Source organism: Alexandromys fortis, unplaced genomic scaffold, assembly GCF_014885135.2.
Source record: "Alexandromys fortis isolate MF-2015 unplaced genomic scaffold, M_Fortis_MF-2015_v1.1 scaffold_19, whole genome shotgun sequence".
In the NCBI taxonomy this organism is placed as follows: Eukaryota; Metazoa; Chordata; class Mammalia; order Rodentia; family Cricetidae; genus Alexandromys; species Alexandromys fortis.
This window is the reverse complement of record NW_026067890.1, coordinates 17808495-17824535: the sequence shown is the minus strand read 5'-3', so window position 1 is coordinate 17824535 and position 16041 is coordinate 17808495. Positions and strand designations below refer to the sequence as shown.

At 40.0% G+C, this 16041-nt stretch overlaps 1 protein-coding gene across 2 annotated transcripts in view; it reads right to left on the bottom strand.

Annotated features, from left to right (window-relative positions):
- Positions 1–1298: 1298 nt before the first annotated feature.
- Positions 1299–16041, bottom strand: part of Slc39a8 (solute carrier family 39 member 8) — a 55659-nt gene continuing 40916 nt past the window's right edge. For both annotated transcript variants that reach the window (XM_050145403.1, XM_050145472.1), the window contains exons 7-9: positions 5329–5536; positions 4964–5148; positions 1299–2788 (exon numbers count right to left, since the gene is read on the bottom strand). In XM_050145403.1, the coding sequence (XP_050001360.1) occupies positions 2639–2788; positions 4964–5148; positions 5329–5536 (543 nt within the window). In that variant the 3' untranslated portion in view covers positions 1299–2638. The remainder of the gene's footprint in view (positions 2789–4963; positions 5149–5328; positions 5537–16041) is intronic.

Here is a 16041-nt window from a genome sequence, read left to right as displayed (position 1 = left end):
GGAAACTTCTGGTGGACTGTCATTAATGTTAGGTATTGTCAAACAGGTAAAAAGCAAAGAACCTACTCTCCGAGCTCAGTTTCCCAAAGTGCTTTATGACACAGTATTACCATGGTAACTGGGTCTGCCACAGTGCCTTTTAAATGTCAGCTATTAGTATACATTCTTTAAAGTTTATTGATGAGAGAGAGAGAGAGAGAGAGAGAGAGAGAGAGAGAGAGAGAGAGAGAAGAAATCTAATGGTTATGCTGGTTTAGTAAGTAGAGGCTGTAGGTTTTCCTCCAATATCCACAACTTCACTAGCAGTGAACAGGTAGCTAGGCTTATAGTACCAGGCATCATTTCCCTCTTGTTAAGTAGGTTTTCAGTCCAACTAGAGAGCTACTATTAATGTGAGCCAAACAAGCCAGAGAAAAAGGCAGTAGCCAATGTTCTGCCATGATTTTTCTTCCATTGCTGCTCGAGTTCCAGCCCTGACTTCCCTCAATGATGAGTTGCAGCCTATAATATGAAATAAATCCTTTCTTCCTCAAAAAAAATTAAGACTAGAGAATCTTTGTCTAGTATACTGAATGCCCCCATGGGAGTGAAGTTAATTGATAGAATTGTGCTTACTTGAAAAAAGTTAGCTATTATAATGTGAATGCCATCATGGCTTTCCTTCTCCCTCCAACATGCAATTATCTTTTGCTTTTGAGTCATCATTGTCCCGTGTCCTTTGTTCTCCATAGTAAAAGAAAACAGTGAAAAGCCAAATACATAGAAAGTACATCCAAAAGTCTCCAGACAATCCACATGGACAATGAGGATCACTAAACTATCTTTTTAAGATACTGTGCAATAAATTGTTTCTACAAAAATACATATAACTGGGCGGCAGAGATGGCTCAGGAGTTAAGAGCACTGACGGCTCTTCCATGGGACCCGGGTTCAAGTCCCAGCACCGACATGGTAGCTCACAACTGCCTGGAACTCCAATTTCAGAGGATCTAACACCTTCACACAGACATATATGCCAGCAAAATACAAATGCACATGAAGTAAAATTAAATAATTTTTAAATACATATAACCTACACCTTTAAAAAGCAAATATTATTAAGCACAGATAGGAAATATGTAATAGTATAGATTATGTTTATTGAAATGAAAAATAAATCTTTGTAGGATTTATTTGCTAGATAACTTTGAAATAAACAACATAACATCAATTTCCTATTTGTCACTCTCCCCCATAACACCAGGAACATGGTAGCCAATCAAAACAAAGACATAATGAAAGAAAAACAGGTGACAAAATGGCTTCAAAGTTGTTTACTGTTTGGTCAAATGACACTTTTCAGTTGCCAGACACAGGGTGACTATACATAAACATATATATTAAATGGTTATCCAATTTGCATTGTTTTGGCCTGTAGGAAAACATAATTCCTGAGATAACTGTTGGTTTTTTATTAATAATTTTCATCACTGTTAAATCATCTGTTTTTCAAGTTACTTGGGAGTGTGGATTGATATTAGGATGCTCAGTTCAGACTAATGGTCAAAAACTCAACAAGCTCTGTCCCTTTCAAAAGGCAGAAAAATAATGACAGTATGCTGAGCTTTTTCCAAAGGTATACCATATGGAAAAATACACGCTGAACATAAAAGAAGACGTTTCCAACTGGCTGTCCTTCACTCCTAATGAGCACACGCTTCTGTCGTCAGTCTCTGACACAGCCCAGCCCAGCTGTTATTTTACATTTACTGAAATTCTCTCTGCTAAATAATCATGCTTATCTCTAAAAAGTAAATTGCTCAAAATTACATTCAATTTCTTTCTCCCACCCAACATATTCTTCACCATCGCAAAGCAAGCCCGGAACGTGGTGAGTTTTGACCAGTCCTGCATAGTCCTCTGCCGTTTCTGAGGGTTGGAACCGCAATGGAAGTCATTGTGAAGCCATTCTGATCTTTGTGCAGAGTCTGGTCGAGCTTACACTCAAAGACAAACCCCTAAGCCCAACGCCCTTCATATTTCCTAATTCATGTTACTTTGGAACAGCTTTCAAAACAATCGTACAAGTCGCTGATTAAGACATGAAAGTGAACAAACACCGTGAGCAATCTTTCTTTCCGGGGATCATTAGAGCTCTGGAATCCTTCGTGGGTGGACAGGAGCTGTTTTGATCTTCTCCCACATCCGATGCACCTGCCCTTGAAAGCATCCCAACACATTAATTGAAATCGACTACCCTGAAAACATTTTAAGTTTTTATCCAACCAAGTTTTAAAACCTTACATGACCTCCTAAATGGTTATTCTCTGGGTCTGTGTGTCTGCTGATAGATTCTTTTGCCTCATGATAATTTTCTAATATGCATAAAGCATTGAAAACCAGGTATTTACCAAAGGCCCCCATCCACCAGCCATGTCAGACTGAAACCAAAAACTTTTTAAGGAATGTTTTTAACAACAAATTTCAGCTCTTTTACATGTCTGAACCAGTCACTAGATTCCTTAGACTCAAGTTGAGAATAAAATCCTCTTTTAACTAAATAGGATACGCTTTTAAAAAAAAAAAAATCCCTTTGGAGATGTTTTGTGTTATTGCTTGTTAAATGTCTTCCCTCCTTAGCACTGTGCTCCACTTCCGGCTACTGCAACTCGATTTCCCCTGCGTACAAGGTGATGAGCAGGATGGCGGTGAATCCGGTTAACATCCCGGCGTTCTGGATCATGAAGAAGGTGAAATCTTTTTTCCTTCCAGTTACTTTTTCTCTCAGCATGTCGTTCATCTCTGGAAACTACAAGATACATTATTAAACAGCTGTCGCCATCTTGTGGCGAAACCCGAAATGCTTGTCTGGGGTTTCTGCAGAGCCAAAGAGCATTTACTTCGGACAGGTCAAAGGTTTGGTTCGGGTCTCATAATGAGAAATTCTTGTGCGTTGGGGCATCCAGAGTAAAACACGCAGTTACAGGGGATGTACCTGGTTTGAAACATTCTGCCCTCCACTCTCTTCCATTTACACCACTGTCTACACATCAGATTTTAAGGAATTCAATCCTTCAGGTTTCATCCTCAGGCATATAGTCCTTCATCGGTTATACTAGGGGCCTTTTCATCTCCCATTTTATATATACTACTTTTCCTCTTATTTCACAATATTTTTAAATTATCTGTTGATAGTCAGTCTTCTATATGGCTTGGCTGTTGTTTCTTGCTCAGCGCAGGCTGACCTACAATGCACTCTGTCCCTGATGATGACCTGGAACTTTTAATCGTCCTGCCTTGTGCCACCACGCTGTGGTTCTGTGGTCTTTGGGATCCTTTTTATTAGATGTGTGACATTTTGGTTTGCTTAAATTCTGACTTTGATCCTGGACAGGAAACCTCAAGAAAGCAGCTACCCCACCTGTCTTATAATTCTCAGGACTGGCTGGAGGGAAGAAAAGTTTGTGTAGCTGCCTGAACCAATGTGCTGAAGGAACTTCATTTACTTCCTGTCTTTTCTAGTTTGTCCCACTGCGCTTGCTCTGTCTTCACAGCATAACAAGGTTTTATAATAAATTGTGTGGGTCCAGTGTTGAAGATTATCATCGTTTCATTATAGTGAAAACAAATGAAATCCTAAGTGTTTCAGCAAAAAGGTAAATAAATAAGTTTGCTCTTACTCGGCAATAGCACCTATGGCAAAGGCTTCACAAGGGGCCGTTTAAGTCCAGTTTCAAAAACACATTTTGGTCTGGTCTGCTACCTGCGCTGTGGCGCCCTGTATATAGCCACACTAGGAAGCCCCAGTGTCCACAGGCAAGTCAGAACTTGTGTGACCTTCCTACCGGGATAAATGGGGGCCAGCTCTAAAATGACAAAACTACTGTGCCAGGCAGAGCATTGCTTGAGTCACCCCTATAGAAGGAGTAACTTTAACAGAGCCATTGACACTGTAGGAAGAAGTGGCCCTCTGGAGTAAAGACAGGGCCTGACATAATTCTCTGAAGAGCTGAATCCTCACTTTCTCAAGGGTCTTCGCTGAACAGCAAACTGAACCAGACACTTAGAATTGGGAGGTTATAATAGAGAAGAGAGATGTTGTTATTAAACTATATGTGTAATACGTTAACTTCCAAATGCAAACAAATATTCCTTGATTTTCATACTCTGACACATCATTTTCTAGAAAACTGTCCATGATGCCTGTAAAAACACACAGGGCATAGGGTATTTATCTACACACACACACACACACACACACACACACACGGTCATACACATGGTACACATGGGCATACACCTACAGACATAAATACAGTATAAATGTTGTCAGATTTCAGCTGGGCATGGTGGCGCATGCCTTTAACCCCAGCACTCAGGATGCAGAAACAGGCAGATCTCTGTGAGTTCAAGGCCAGCCTAGTCTACAAAGTGAATCTCAGGACAACTAAGACTGTTACACAGAGAAACCTCGTCTCCAAACAAAACAAGCAAACAACACTGCTAAATTTTAATTTTTCTTAAATTAGTATAATAGTGTTTTCTTAACTTCAAAATCTTTTATTATAAATCATTTGAATTTAAAAAAGTTATTTACTCTACCAAGTTATTTATTCTTCTAAATGTGACATCCTTATGCAAGAGAGGATCAGGCCTTACAAGAACCTACTATAATAGAAGTAAAGTTTTATTCATCATATAGTAAAAAAGGGTCCCTGGAAAATAGCCCTGTTCTAGTAAAAATTGTTCACCTCCTCACAATAAGATCAGATACCAAGGAACCAAGGACAGCCATGTCGGGTCAGTGTGAGTGAAAACTCCTCACACAGTGTGGTATTCTGGGGTGGGAAAGCTCCGATTACCTGGATTACCTCCCAGGCCTTGAAGACAACGGGAAACCAAAAGGCTGCTTTTTCAGCTCATAACTCAGACACTCATTTGCAAAAGTCAAATTATCACAAAATAAAATACTTAACTTTCTTACCATATCTGCCAGAGAAATGTAGAGGAACATGCCTCCGGCGAGTGCAAATATAATATTTGGAGCAAAATTGTTGCCCACCAGGATGCCAAAAGCTAGCCCAACATAGCAGGAGCATGCCGAAAGAAAGTTGAAGAGCAAGGCTTGTCGAGTGCTCATCCCAGCATTGAGCAAGATCACAAAGTCCCCTAGAAGAAGAAAACATCAAGTGAGCTGTGCTTCCTTCTATTTGGGGACAAGACTCAAAATAAGAAGAAGAAGAAGAAGAAGAACAATTTCCAGCAGAGGGTTATTCATTTCAGTGCAGGAACAGGATTTGCTCAGTGCGAGATTCCAACACCTCTTGCCCTATGAGCAGGGTCTCTCACCTAACTCGTGAGGAAATTCCTCACACAGGATTGCTATGGAAGTACTGAGTCCCTGAAGAAGAGACAAAGTACAGGATGCCCCGATCGCCAAGCCGTCGATGAAATTGTGGAGGGCATCACAGAGCGTGATCATCCAGGCAATTGTTCCTATCTCTGACAGTTTGGGTCCCTTCAAACAGGTGCATGAACTTGACTCTGTTTTTCCATCCTGTAAAACAGCAGAAAAAAATCAATCAACATGAAACCTGGTGTGATTTGAACATTCGAGAAATCCGGAGAAGAGATGGGTTATGTCCCAGGGGAGACAGATTGTTTCAACTAAAAGTCACTGGTAGTATATGAGAAACCATAATAATATATCACAGAGGGGAACAAAAAGCTTATGGCAGGGACAGAGGAAATGAATCACTTAACACACCTTGAACAAATCACTTACAGACATTTTAAATTAGTCCCCCCTTAAATCAATCTTTGACATGTATGAACAAATTCTTACAACTGCTTTCCGATGGTGTAACAGATATTATACTAGGAATTTGATATATTCGCACATCCTAAAGTTATTCAAAGACTAAATCGAAAGTCATCTTCCTATTACAGTTTAAATATGACATCAATAATTAAAGCATGATGACATCAGGAAATGTTCATTCCACTTCCCATGTCACTGTGTGACCATTAGCAAATTATCCTGGGAGGTTCTTCTGCCATGAATTGAAGTGAATGTACAATGATCCAACTATTCATCAATAACTCGCCAAGTTCACGCTGTTCTGTACACTGTTCTGGGTGTTCTAGGTCTCTGTTAGTTCACACTGTTCTGTACACTGTTCTGGGTGTTCTAGGTCTCTGTTAGTTCACACTGTTCCGTACACTGTTCTGGGTGTTCTAGGTCTCTGTTAGTTCACACTGTTCTGGGTGTTCTAGGTCTCTGTTAGTTCACACTGTTCTGTACACTAATCTGGGTGTTCTAGGTCTCTGTTAGTTCACACTGTTCTGTACACTGTTCTGGGTGTTCTAGGTCTCTGTTAGTTCACACTGTTCTGTACACTGTTCTGGGTGTTCTAGGTCTCTGTTAGTTCACACTGTTCTGTACACTAATCTGGGTGTTCTAGGTCTCTGTTAGTCTTAGAAATTCTATAAAGTGTGATGAGCACAGGCTTGCCTTTGCGTGAATACTTATTTCATTTTAAAGTAACAATAAAAGTAGAAAATCCTGCGGCGGACTCTTTATGAGAATTTCAAGTTCCATAAATTTGACAATTTTTTAAAACCTCAATGATAAATGCCTACCAAAGCACTTTCTAGCTGGTACAGGAAAAGATAGTAAAATGTAAACTTGCCTGTAAGTAGGAATGCAGTCACAATTAACTGGAGAACATTTTGGTCCTAATTCTTCTCCCCCCACCACTATCTAAGCATCCAAACAGAATATCTTTTAGCAATAGCAATTTCTCAAATGCAATGCAGAGTGTTATCTGTACAGATACAGCATCTATCTGCAATACAGAGTGTTACGGGAAAGCACAGCGTCTATCTTTGAGGGATGTAATTGGCACTGGAGAAACAAAATGAAATTTTTGGCTGAAGTTTTTAAAGAGTCTTCTATCAAAGCAACTATCTGAGTATGCCAACATTTACTCCAGCATCACGCCACTGGTCAAGGCACTGTGGCGTCCTACCTTGATAACTGCTATGGGTCTTAGAATACATCTTTTGACTCTCTACATGGTGAAAAGCCGAATCTTTAGGGGAATGTTTGTTGTTTAGGCATACAGTTAAAAGTCATCCAGAGCAATAAAGTCTTCAATTCCTCTACAGGGAGAGGGTCACTCTTAGTCACCATCCTCACCCTCATTGTGAGTGTGGTGAAGCGGTGTTGGCAAAGCCAAATGGCATTGAGTGGGTCCCTGGTGCAGTTTTAAGAACTTCAGATATTTAATTTACCTCAAATAATTCTGAGGTAAGAACAAACTGTCATCATTACTTTATAAATGAGGAAAATAAAGCACAAAGATGTTAGTGAACTTACCCAGTGGTAAAAACGAAGCAAGTGAGCTCTTTTGGCAATGGTAGTTAAGGACTGCTAACTAATAGGAAAGAGGGGGTCTCTTTTGCGGTGGGCCCTGAAAGCAATTCACATGGGGAATTCTTCCTGAATTCTCCTTGCCCCCCAAACTCTTCTGAATATCAGAAGCAATGGCAGAATAAACATCTAGTCTCCTTTACTTTAAAAACCTTGTCATCTGCACAGAGAGTTTCATCTTCTCTGGAGATGAGGTCCCTTGTTTTACACCTGTATCTTATGTGCATGACATAATAAACAATAATGATCCATGGGGAAAGCCACAAAGAAAGTGACTGGGTGTGATAAAGCTCACTGTCCACGTACATCTAATAAGACAGCCAGGGTGACATAGTGAGATCCTGTCTCCAAAAAAAAATTTAAAAAAGAAGGGAGGAAGAAAACGCAGAATATGCATTTATTGATAAAAGGGTACAGGCTTTGACCTTGCGGATCCTGCACTTGAGTCTACTATTTGCCCTTGGGAAAGGAGTCTCTAAGCTTCAGACTCCTTACCCATAGAATGAATAAAAATCTTACTTCCAATGTCAGAGGATCAAATGAGATGCTATTTATAAACCTGTGAGTGCACCACAAAAGAGTATCATTACATCCCATAAAATGCACAGAAGGAATGACATTACAAGGAAGAAACACAAAAACTGTCTAAGAGTTCCAAAGACAAAAGGTTTATTCTAGATGATCCTCGAAGCTGTAAAGGGTCTACTGGCCAAGTTGGCCAGAGAAAACAAGGAAGAAAAGTTAAAGCCGCAAACAAAGAACTTCAGACAAAAGTGTGAGTGCCAAAGTGTGTGAAAAAGAAGAGAAGACATTTACTAAGACTGCATGAGCTTGGACAAAGTGATGCTCCATCAGGAGATTGATTAGGGAGAAAGAAAAGCCCACTATGAAGAGGCTGAGATCTTCCAACTGTCTTAGCAGAGGACAAAAATATTCTAAGGAATGACACTTGTCCCCTTTCCTCTGGCCATCAGGCTACCACAGTGATCTCTAAGAAATCGAATTTTCCCAAGAGTCTCATGCTGGGAGGAGGAAGAAGAGAAGAGCAAAGCTCTGACACACACAGAAGAAGGAACCTGTTTCACAGAAAGAGGCTTCACCTGGTTGATGGAGAGGGAGAGCCAAGGCAACCATGGATTAAAGGAGCAGGGACTGCACCTTCACCAGAACTGCTCAGTGATCCATACGCTTGCCTTCTATTCAAACCTCAACCTTAGTGAGTCCTTAGATCTCTTCCTTGGTTCTTCTTCCAAGTGTGACCACTGAATCCATCTCCTTTCTCTGAGCCTCACTACCACGTATCTACTTAATTAGCCTCTTAAAGACAGGTGATCAAGTCTGCTTGTTAGGGCTGCCAAGAACCAGACTCTGGCCCTCACATCATCATCTCTGGTAACAGTCTGAGCTCATGAGTTAACATGAACCCGAGAATTGCAGACTCTGGGAGGGAAGGTGAGAGGCAGCATTAGCTTACACATCCACACTACTTCACAATTTATAAAGCAGATTTGATGCCGGCTTCTAGATCTTTCCTGGTCATTGCAATGCGCTCGCTCTCTCTCTCTCTCTCTCTCTCTCTCTCTCTCTCTCTCTCTCTCTCTCTCTCGCACGCACGTGCACACGTGCATGGACGCATGAAATATTCACACAGAAACTGTATTAATTAAATCACTGCTTGGCCCATTAGCTCTAACTTCTTATTGGCTAATCTCTTGCATACTGACTTAACCCATTTCTATTAATGTGTGTATCGCCACGTGACGGTGGCCTACCAGCTAAACTTTTCAGTGTGCAGTGCCCTTCTTACAACATACAACTTTCAAGACATAAAAACTGAAAGACTGATAGCAAAGATGTCTGGAAGGTGGGGTGAAGCTCTTAGTAAATCCAGGGTATGAAGCTAATTCTCTTTGCCTCACTCTCAGAAAGGACATCACAGAAAACAGAAAATAGCCTCCATAATAAAGTGAACAAATTCTAATTACAAATGTCACTCTGTGCCTTCCAATAGCTGTCCTGATATTTGCTTAAGGAGCCCACATACAAAATAGTGGGGAGAGAGGCAATTTGTAGTTTTAACACCCCCTTTCCTCTACAGAGGTGACCTGGCTTTCCTGAGCTCTAGAAACACCCAACTTGTGGGAAGCCAAGATGACACTGAGCCCCTCTGCATAAGCCTCTGTGTTGGCTATGCATGGCCAGGACAATGACTCTAGACCCCCTCTCACTGTTAGGGGTTACTCATTAGACTCACAAAGATAGGTCTATTTGATACATGCTTTCTTTACCTCTGATACGTGTGCACATAGCATCCTTTAGAGATTTATATAGTACACCAAGGTCTTCTCCAAAATTGGCCTCCACACTATTTTTCAGCAAAAGAAGGAACCCAATCAATTCATTCGTAGAATGTGTAGATCAGGTCACTTAGTCCCCACAGAAGCATCTGGATGGAACTTTGGGCGCCCTGGTGAAAGCTCAGCTAGAATACAAGTCAAGGGACCAGCAAGTTTAGCATGCTGTCTATAGACTGTAGACATATGCCTCATGCCATCAGGTGTGTGTGTCTGTCTGTCTCCCTCTCTGTGTGTGCATGAGTGCATGTGCGTGTGTGTGCGTGTGCATGTGCATGCGTGCGTGTGTGTGTGTGTGTAGTTAACTCTGACACAGAGAATTCACCGCTTCCAGAGCAGTTGTAGGTACTCTACAGAGTTGAGTTTCCCTAAGTTAAGACCCCCATGGGGTCCACATAACTGAATGTGGGGGGATCACAAAAAGCTAGCAACAGTGAATGATTTCTGTCCATCCAATGACCCAAAATTAACTCAAAAAAATCAAATGATGACTGAATCCGACATGTTTCGCGGTGTTTTATTTTGATCACATTACAGCCTTTGTTTGAACACACACATCCCTGGCTCCATGCACACTGTCACACCATGCAATGACAATGAACATTTGTCAGAATCATGCCAGCTGAGACCCAAGATTACTAGCTAATGCTATACTGTACACACAATGTTTTCTACTTTTATAGAACATTGATAATTTAATTATGGTAAACAAACTTTTAATATTTTTCTACCATCATTCCCCAGTATATTTTGATTTGTGTTATATTCAAGTGTTTGATTTGTAAATTGCTATTTGAATTGCTGATTACATTTTTCAGAATAAATCAGTTAGTGAATTTTGGTTTGGGATAAGAAAAAAAAAACAGAATCGGAAATAGCCTTAAACCTGTTCCTGCCATTCTTTACTATGTATTCATGTTAAGCAACATTTTGGCATTTGCAATCATAAAATCAAAATATTAATCATCTTTGAAAAATGGTGAAGATGATCTATGTCTTGCAGTATCAAACATTCAGCAAAGATTGAACATTTGATGTAAAAATGAACAAGCTCATCCATCTCACTCACAGGCAAACTTGCTTTTGTCTTTTTAATGAGTGGTGAAATTATACCTGTACTGAAGATAAATTTTTTTGAGTTATTATTAGTACATGCCTTGGTTATATACTTATTTTATACGTCTGTATTCCCAGAGTCTCATAAAATATTCCCAGTGAAAAATAGCCACAGGAAGCAGCCCTAGCTATAAGATGTACACCTCCAACTCTAGCTACAGAGAAGAGCAGCCAGTCTTAAATTAAAATGTAAAGAATTGGATGTAGACTATTAACTCTGCTAATTCTAGCCTCGTGCTTCTGAGTCTCCCTAACGCGGCTCACTGACTCTCTCCCAGAGCTCTGCGAATTATCCCTTCTCTCTTTCTTATTTATCTTCCTTTAAGTGTACTCTTTCTGGACAAAGCAGTCTAATTTCATTTCTAACATAGTGTTCACAAATAGCCTATGCACCATTACACATAATTTAATGAAAAATAAACCTGTGCTACATAGACACAAAAGAATCATACAGTAGTAAGGGCATTCTAAAAATATGAAATATTCATAAATTTTGTTGTTATGACTAGGCTTTCTAATGGTTTCAATGTTTGTATTTCATGGCTAAGGCATCCTTCCTTGGCTCTTTGTCTGTCATCAAAGTAAAACTTCATGTGAAAAAGGAGAAATTAATTCTGGTATTAACACATATAGCTAAGTAGAATTCAAATGCATTAAGTTGACAGGCCTTTGATTTTGAGAAAATCTCAAAACTACTTCTACAACTTTTCTGGATAAAGAAAAGAACCCTTAACAAGAAAATAACAATTTCCAGAAACTTTCAAAAGTGTTTTCTTTCTCTGTGTGAAGAGAAAGCCCTTCTGTGGAATGTGAGTCAAGTTGTTTGGGGCGTGGTTTAAATAATCAAGCAGAAATAATTGTCATTCATGTTCCACTTGGGACCACATCACTTTATTGCTTTGGGGAAAAAAAACTAATTTAAGAGAAACTTTAAAGGTTTTCAAAAATCTGCTACTATTTGCCAATAGAATTTAAACTACATATTAATTAAATATTTACATTCATCCTAATAGACTATTCCCAGCTCTCTGAAAAGCTACCCCCTGTTGCTCCAAATGCCAACACCAATGTTCTGGTTCATTCAGGAAATGGGATACCATTTCCTAAGACTCTGAGTAAGCTGTTCTCCAGCCTATGCACCTCTTGTTGTCACTGAGGAATCTTAAAGGGGCTTTCAAGAGATACCAGAGGTTGGTTAAGTTTTAGTATAAGCTGGAAAACCAGCTGCTAGTATCTTGAAAAGTAACATTTCCAAAATACAGAAATATGGCTTCGTGGGGCTCCACAGAGGAAGGGGCCTGGTCTTGCCCTGACTATTATATACACATCAATTAACGGGTGTGATGTCAAGAAAAACTAAAATATAAAGGATCCCACCCAGTGCAATACAAATGACTGACTGATGGATGGGGGATGTTCTTACTGTTGCCAGGGGTGACTAAGTCAAGGAACTTGGGCAAAGTGATAAGAGGCAAAGAATGGCAGATGCGCTGGGGCTGAAAGCCAGCGGTAACTGCAGCCGTTGTGACAGAACAAGCAATTAGGACAGCAGTGGGGTGGAGGCAAGCAGGTGGGCTGCCAGCAGAGAAGTGAGCAACACAGAAGCAGAATCAAAATCCGTTCTCTATGAGAGGTGATCAGAAAGACGTCCGTATTTCCCTATTTAGGAAAACAGGAAACATCTGTTCTGTACGTGGAACATGTAAGGGGTAGCCGCCACATTAAAAGGGGCGGAGCGGGCACCATACCATTCTAAAGGTGCACTGGGTACTATGAGAAAAGAGATGTCTTTATAGTGAGGAAGTGAAGATGAAATTTTTTAGATTTGGGGGATCATTAAAGTAGTAGCAGAAAGAACATGTAACCTGCCAAATGCTTCTTATTTGAAAAGTCCCTTCTGAATCACCTGAGAAAAATGGTGCTAAATTTCTAACTGCAAAAATATAAAAATACTAGAAGCAAGGACTTGACCAGGATCACGCAGTTAAAAAAAGAAATCCAGGACTTCAAATCAGAATGCCTGACTCAGAGCCTGCACAACAAAGGCCAACAGCCAAGAGACAGCACGCTGCGCTGCTGCTGCTGCTGCTGCTGCTGTTGCTGCATTTTGCAGGGCCAGCCAGTTCACTGTTTGTATTATGTTGGATATATTTCTGAGCTTCTTGACATAACTCATGGATGTTGTTCTGGGCCCAGGGGTTTATTCCAACAGTAGTGGGTTGTTTTATTGCTATTATTTCCCAGCCTCCGTACTGGGCAACGTCAGTGACTCAAGCAAGCAAGTCTGTACTTGAACAGAATACGTTGGTCTGATTTGAGGTGTTCTGAGGCATGCTGACACGTTATAGAGATACTTAAAGTATACGCTGTTGTTTACCAACTGCAAGCATAAGTGGAAAACTCCGCTTTTCTTCTTGCCTGACTCTTCTAATCTCGTTGCATTTAATAAAAAGTAATTTGAGAACCAACGCCTTGCTTAGATCATGCTATACTATGTTAGAACACAGTAATGCTTAATTTGAAGAGTTTCCGTCTAAAGTTTTCTCTGCTGTTCTTATGTAGCGGCATGCACACTGTTCTTCGCTGCTCAGACCACCTTTGTATTCCTGAAACCCATTCAATTCTGTCCTGCCTAGAGATGTGTGACTGGGTGTTAGCTCAGTCAAGATTCTTCTCTACAGTCTTCTCAGGGACAGCTCCTTCTCACAGTGAGTGTCGAACTTAAATGTCTCCTCCTCAAAGAGATCCTCTCTGACCACCCAAACCAATGTGGTCTTGTGGATACCACCTCACGACATTTTAATTCTGTGCCCGGCTCATAGCCTTGCAGTGCTGGGCTATGTGTCCCATACGACTATCTGACTAGTTATCTCTTTGCAGTGGTATCTCTAGGACATAAAATACAGTCTGACGCGTGGAGGTGATCACCTGATATTGCATGAATGAAAGAATTATGGTATGAAGACCACTTCCTATACTTTCATGTAGCTTCAGTGATGTGCTTCATGAGGCAAGATGTCATATAGAGGATAAAATGTTCCTACGGTGTATCATGTATCGTCTGGAAACTCAATTTAGGGTAGATATTATTGTTTTCATATAAGAGTCCAAGATTGTAAAATCTGGGCTAAAGCTAAAAGATAAAATACACAGAAAGTCTGAACCATTTCTGCACACATGGCATCTACCCAATGAGTAATTTGTGATTTTACTTTCCAACTACAACACAACTTCCAGATTTGAGTTTTGCTTTGAAGTCTAGAAAACTATGAACAATGTTTGATCTCTCACCTCAGGTTTTTTTCCAAAGGCATTTTATAATCCAGCAGTAAAGGAGGACAAACTATAAAGTATCGAATCAGAGACCTGAAAGGCTTAACAAACTTTCAAAGGTAATCTTTATAGGTGCCCTTTTTCCTCCAGTAAATGTTTCCAACTTCTATCCACCTTCACTGAGTTGCTATGAAGGTTTAATGAAGCCATGTTCATTAAGCTCTTTGATATTCTAAATAAGATATATGACAAAAAAAAAACCACAGTCTGGCTTTTTTTAGTCTTCTGATGCCTGCTGACAGAATTAAAAAGCAATAATATCTCAACCACTCCCAAAAGAATTAAGATCCCTACTGATTAGAACTCAGAACTTACCATACTTTTTGATAAATTGGACCACATTAAAGGTCAGATAAATCACCACTTGAATAACATAAATGAGGATCCATTAATTTAATGGGGTTGAGATTCTCAGAAGGACTAAAATTCTCTAAAGAAAAAAGCAGACATATAGAAAGATCAAAGTTACCAGCCAATCAACGATCTGGTTCTACCCTGAAGGTCCATTTGTTATGAATGGGCACTTAAGTTGTTCTCCAAATGCCTTCCATTATGGTTTATTCATTAGCATTATCTGTAAAGCAGTAATCATTATAAAAATGAGATTTCTTTAATCTGGATGTTTGCCTCAGACATAAACTAAATAAACATCATTATAGACAGATGCAGGTATTATTTAGTTGTGTGTGTGTGTGTGTGTGTGTGTGTGTGTGTGTGTGTGTGTAAGACTCTACTACGTAACATAATGACATCAGACCCAAGACCATCTTGGCAAGGCCTTACTTCATCTGCAGAGTCCTTTACCTTTGTGGTTGCTCTAGCTTGGGATCTTTACTTTAAATATACATGAAAATAGAACATAGATTAACTAAAGCATTAAACAAATCCTGCCTCCCAAGAGCTTTACCAAGAATCATAGATGCCATTCACTAAACCACCAATCTCCTTTTGCTTAGCAAACTTCCCATCATGCAACCCACGAGGCAAACGTTAACTCACCAGGTCCTGCTTCAGCATTTCCCAAGCTGCGGGGTGCGGCATGGAAAGAATAGAGCACAAGGTGAACAGCTTTGAAATCAGCAGTAAAAAAGAGAAAGAAGCCTGCTTCAGCAAGACCAATAATTACGCGATAGAGTCTTTCACGATGCAATGTTTAAAAATAAAATCAAACTTGAGAAAGCTGGTGCCGCAGACCCACTGGCACTGGGGTGTGTGTGTAAGTGTTCTGTGTGTTCTATGGCTTGTGCTGGCTTGCAGCTGGGCTCTCTCCACGGAACAAATTAAGCAACTCTTCTGATAGCCAGAATCATTTACTCAGACCTCCCCCTTCTCTCTTTATTTCCCAAATTAAAAAAAAATATATCTGGCATTAATTTTCAACTTTTTTTATCAATCCACATGCATACTAGAGTAACATAGCAATTCTTCATTATACTAATGGGGGAAAATTAGCTTGACATCAAGCCTAATTGAGTAAAACCTCACTAATTTTTCTAAATAGGGATAAGTCTTGCTTGATTAGTGAAAACAATTTAGTGTAGGACATGTTTAGATAAGTACATTCTCACTGATTCCAGAACTTCCACTAACGAGAGAGGCTGCAGCAGCAGGCACAGGCACGGGCGGGTCCTTAAGAAAAACCCTCCACCATCTATGGGGAAATGTTATGGCCTGACAGTTACATAAGGGCATTTTTTTTTTAAAGACGGGCATCTTTTTTCAGCTCTTTAAAATTAAACTAAATTAAAACTTTAGAATCACGTAAAAAAAAAAAAACTCAAAGACAGTTTCGCCAAGATATTCTACAGCCCAGCCCATAACCCA